Genomic DNA, 4,900 nt, shown 5'->3' with positions numbered 1-4,900 from the left:
CCTATTGGGAATGTGTCAAAGTGCCTGATGTCTGTGTGTGTGTCGTGTCTCCTGTGTGTGTGGTGTGTGTGTGTGTGTTGTGTGTGTGTGTGTGTGTGTGTGTGTGTTGTGTGTGCTGTGTGTGTGTGTGTGTACGTTGACAGTCTCAGACAGAAAAATTAGATTTTTGAGGAAGAAGGAGAGGGAGGATTTGGAGAGGCAGAGGAAAGAGGGAGGATTTGAGAGGCAGAGAAGGAGGAGGATTTGGAGAGGCAGGAAAGAGGGAGGATTATGGAGAGGCAGAGAAAGAGGGAGGATTTGGAGAGGCAGAGAAAGAGGGAGATTTGGAGAGGCAAAGAAAGAGGGAGGATTGGAGGGCAAGAAAGAGGGAGGATTGGAGAGGCAGAGAAAAGAGGGAGGGATTTGGAAGAGCAGAGAAAAAGAGGGAGGATTTGGAGAGGCAGAGAAAAAGAGGGAGGATTTGGAGAGGCAGAGAAAAAGAGGGAGGATTTGGAGAAGGCAGAGAAAAAGAGGGAGGATTTGGAGAGGCAGAGGAAAGAGAGGGAGGATTTGGAGAGGCAGAGAAAGAGAGAGGATTTGGAGAGGCAGAGAAAAGGGGAGGATTTGGAGAGGCAGAGAAAGAGGGAGAATTTGGAGAGGCAGAGAAAGAGGGAGGATTTGGAGAGGCAGAGAAAGAGAGGGAGGATTTGGTTGGGGGCTTGCGGCCGCATGCGGAACATGATGTCAGAGGAATGCTCTGTGCCGCTCCTCGTAGCTGACTGGAACAGCAGCCACCTTCCTCTCTCACTCCCTCCCCGTCTCCCTTCAGCATCCGGCACAGCAGCTGGAGCTTGCAGCAAATGAAGGGAGGGGAAGGGAAGAAGGGAGCAAGGGAGGCAAAAGGGTGAGAGACAGAGGGAGAGGCAAAGTTTGGTGTGACATAAAGAGAGGGGGATGAGTTGGACTGGGACAGTAAAGGAAGGAAGGGAACAGAACAGTAGTCTATAGACCTACACTGAGCTCTATAGTATTGCAGACCTGTGAGTCATGGCTGTGGTCTGTATAGGAATGGAACAGAACAGTAGTCTATAGAGCTTGGGCTCCGGTAATGCAGACTGGGCTGTGGTCTGTGTACTTAGCAGGGATCCGGTGACTGAAGGATACAGACGCTGCATGGAGCAGTCAGACACCTATACACAGAGTGGGAGTAAGTTGACACAGTGTTGTATGGAGACATGGCTGCTGAGCTTCTAGTTTAGGTTTAAGGCCTGTGGTATATCCTGTTTAAAGACTGAGAATGTCTTGATGTTTTGTGATGGATAAGAGATGTTTGATGCGAGACTGAGGAGTGGGGATCGACAAAGCCGAATCCTCTGTTAGTCTGGGTTTTCAACCAAACATATCCTCTTACATAGTCTGCCAGCCTGGCACTGTAGTGGCAACTGAAGCCATCTACAGCGCTATAAGCTGGTTATATAAGAGATAAATAAATAGGATTCTTTGTGACCAGAGCCATCCTTCTATTTTTCCAGACATGTTTCAGACAACTAAGTACAWTTTGTCCAACTGTGATGCCAATCACATCGGAAAGTCCTCTCTCCTTTAAAAAACAAAAAGAGGGAAAAAGTTATTCTGGAAGACCTTATTCATCCCACTTTCCCTCTGCTCCTCGATGGTGAAAGAAAGAGGCAGTGTTTTCATTTTTTCCTGACTGTTTTATTATGGCTGGCCTCTGCCTTTACCGCAGCACGGTGCAGGCATGTTTATAGACAATCCTATGCCATCCGCAGTAGCCCAAGGCCTGAAGGACCTCTCCCCAATAAAGTTGGAGAGCAAATTTTTTTTTTTAAAGGCACAATTACGGGCGCCTGGAAATGAAGAGCTGAATTCAGTRGGCTGTCTCTCACGGACCTCCAACCAATAACGTGGCATTTTAAATAAGAAGCAGCTAAGTTACTGTAGTTACAGAGCAGCTATTTATCATGTGCTATTCTGAGCGAGTGAGTATGATTGTGTTCTTCTGTGACAGAGGCAGAAGGCAATCTGACACATTTTRCCCACTTGGTAGGATTTGTCTTGGTTTCAATTTTGCTTTGTTTTTGATTTGTCTTGGTGTCTATATTAGGTTGAAATCTATCTCAAAGTACACTTTGCTCTTTAAAAATCTGCATAACTTTCCCTCCCATCCTACAGATTTYTTTACAGGCTTCAGGATATCCACTCGGTGAAGATGTAGTCCATTTGGTTTCCGTGGAGATGTCTCTAAACAGGGCCTRCTCTTGTCGCCGCCCTCCTGCCCTGTTGCCGTGGCTACTGTGGACTCTGTGGGTTCTACTCCTCCCCACGACCGTCGCCTCGACCACGGGCCCCGGCAACAGCACCCTGCTCTTCAACAGTGCCGCCCACGGCAACAGCCTGCGGAAATGCAGCTGCTCCACCCACATCCAGGACTGTGACGAMGCGTTGGCAAACCTGCTGTGCAGCTGCCGCACCATGTCGCACTCAGAGCTGACCCCTGGGGGCCTGAGGGAGCAGGGCAGCTTGACCATGTGGCTCAGAGAGCCCTGGGTCCTCACAGAGCTACTGAATGGGAGCGTGGTGCCAGACCTGCGCCTGTCCTACTGTGGACCCGGGTCCCTGGCCATCCCCACCCAGTACCTGGCCCTGTTCGGTCTCCGTAGGCTGAGGGTCCACATCGCTGCCCAGGGTGCCCCACACCCGGAGCAAGTCCTCACAATCGCCTCTGGGACTGAGGATATAGAGGATATGGGGTCCCTAGCCTTCACTGACCCCTCGTCTTCTATCCTTCATGTATCCTTCCTGGATGTAGCACTGCTTAATGGCTTGTCGTCCCTAAAGGCCTACAGTGTGAGCGCCCCTCCCATGCCCACCCTCTCCCAGTACTTCCCCTACCTGCCCCTGTACCCCTCCACCGCCTTGGACCAGCCCCTGTACCCCTCCACCCCTCTGGACCAGCCCCCAGATCCCCAACAGGACTGCCTCTTCACCTTCATCTACTAGACCTGTAGGCTCTGAGCAGAGAGCAGGGCTGGGTCAGTCCCTCAGCTAAATAGATCTATGGGAACTAGACTGAGTTGGATGGATAACACTGAAGTGGTAAGTGCAAGAGCTCCATTCACCCTGATGTTACTGAATGCGCTTGATGTGCAGAGAGCTATGCTGCTTTTCAATTTGTTTCTATATGGTGCGTTTCTACGCTGCAGAAAACACTATTCCAAAATCCACAAGAAGACTCTGGACAAGACAACCATCTCTGAGAAGAAGAAGGAGGCATCTGTTAGTATCAATGCAAGAGCGAGGCAGAGAAGAAGAGATGGAAAGAGACTGAGAACGAGACAGAAAACAAGACAGAGAACGAGACAGAGAACGAGACAGAGAACGAGACAAGGACGGCATCCGTCTGCTGCATTCATAACAAATGCTATCTGACAGTTAGCTTTGCCAGCTGCTCTTTTCTTCAGTTATTCGGTGCAGATGGCCTATTAAAGCATGTTGTTTTGAAGCAGGTTACCATGGCTCCCCTTTAAATGGGTCTTCCTGGTTGGAACCCTAATGGATCGTCAGGTCATGTGACTGTTCTTAGTTGAACTGTACGGTTGTGGACCCCACCTTAAGCTGGACTTGGTTGGGTTTTTAATTCAAGATGAAGCTGACGTAGAAGCCTTCTGGACTGGTGAGCTCTGGAGACTGGGTCCGTCCGGCCCATGCTGGATTGATTACATCACTGTGTTTCTGGTGTTCTAGAWTACAGGGTTGTTCTGGAACGACCTTGGTCTCACCCCTATGGTCCACAATATGTTCTTCTGCTCATGTTCTAGAATGAGCATGTCTGTACCCTTTTAGTTTTTAAGTAGTACCCTGGCCAGGGATTAGACCAGGTTAGTAAAGGTTAATACATTTTACCCTTGTTTTTTTTTTTTATTATTAAAAGAGGGGGAAGAAGGAACATGACGAGAGGTGTTAGGAAATATTTTCTGATCTCCACTCAAAAAACAAATAGCACGTGTTTTATTTTCAGCTGACAACCGGAGAGACACATAGTCACGTCATTCATCTAAAACCACCCTCACAAACCGACTGCAGCCAACACTTCTGTTCTGCGTGTGTGTGTGTGTGTGTGTGGTGTGTGTGTGTGTGTGGTGGTGTGTGTTGTGGTGTGTGTGTTGTGTGTTGTGTTGTGTGTGCGTGTGCCTAGGCATGCAAGTGTACATGCATATTCTTATATACGTCTTGTAAATAATTGTTGAAGATGGGTGAAGTGACGCTTCAGTTCCTCTGCCTGCCCTGTGGTGAGCAATGATGGGTATTTTCTGTATTAGGTCACGCCAGAACACACTCACTGATGACAGTTGGGAAATTAAGYTTTCTGTATTAGATCACGCCAGAACACACTCACTGATGACAGTTGGGAAATTAAGGTTTCTGTATTAGATCACGGCACAACACACTCACTGATGACAGTTGGGAAATMAAGGTTTCTGTATTATTCTGCATTGACATGACAACATTCAGACGCATCAGACCCCAACCAGATCCATGTGTTTAAGAGAGCTGGGAATGTTGAATATGGTTTCTAATTCTACACATTCGGTTACATAGCATTATATTTAAAAATTCCCAATGTCATGTTAATGAGGACGGAACACATCTCGGATACAAGCTCTCAAGCACAGGCTCGCTCTGTAGAGACAGAAATCTGTCATTAGTGCTTCCCATTTCGGGGAATTTAGGTCACACCTCTGGGGAACCATTTACTGTGGATTAAACATTTAGGCTAGGTCATCACAAAATGTGTCACTCCTCACGCTCACTGTCTGCACCATAAAGTATATCTCAGTCACTCACAATCCAGGCAGAACGATCCATGAGCCTCCGTAGTAGGAGATGGGTGTTTGTGTTT

At 48.1% G+C, this 4,900-nt stretch overlaps 1 protein-coding gene across 1 annotated transcript; it reads left to right on the top strand.

The window, feature by feature from the left end:
* Positions 1 to 404: 404 nt before the first annotated feature.
* LOC112069307 (exosomal polycystin-1-interacting protein-like) lies at positions 405 to 4,116 on the top strand. Its single transcript, XM_024136618.2, has 2 exons — positions 405 to 1,186; positions 2,173 to 4,116. The coding sequence occupies exon 2, from the start codon at positions 2,236 to 2,238 to the stop codon at positions 2,998 to 3,000; it is 765 nt and encodes a 254-aa protein (XP_023992386.1). The 5' UTR covers positions 405 to 1,186; positions 2,173 to 2,235; the 3' UTR covers positions 3,001 to 4,116.
* Positions 4,117 to 4,900: the final 784 nt, after the last annotated feature.

This window comes from Salvelinus sp. IW2-2015, unplaced genomic scaffold (assembly GCF_002910315.2).
Source record: "Salvelinus sp. IW2-2015 unplaced genomic scaffold, ASM291031v2 Un_scaffold967, whole genome shotgun sequence".
NCBI classification, from domain to species: domain Eukaryota; kingdom Metazoa; phylum Chordata; class Actinopteri; order Salmoniformes; family Salmonidae; genus Salvelinus; species Salvelinus sp. IW2-2015.
The sequence above is the reverse complement of the archived record's forward strand: the minus strand, read 5'-3'. Positions and strand labels throughout refer to the sequence as shown.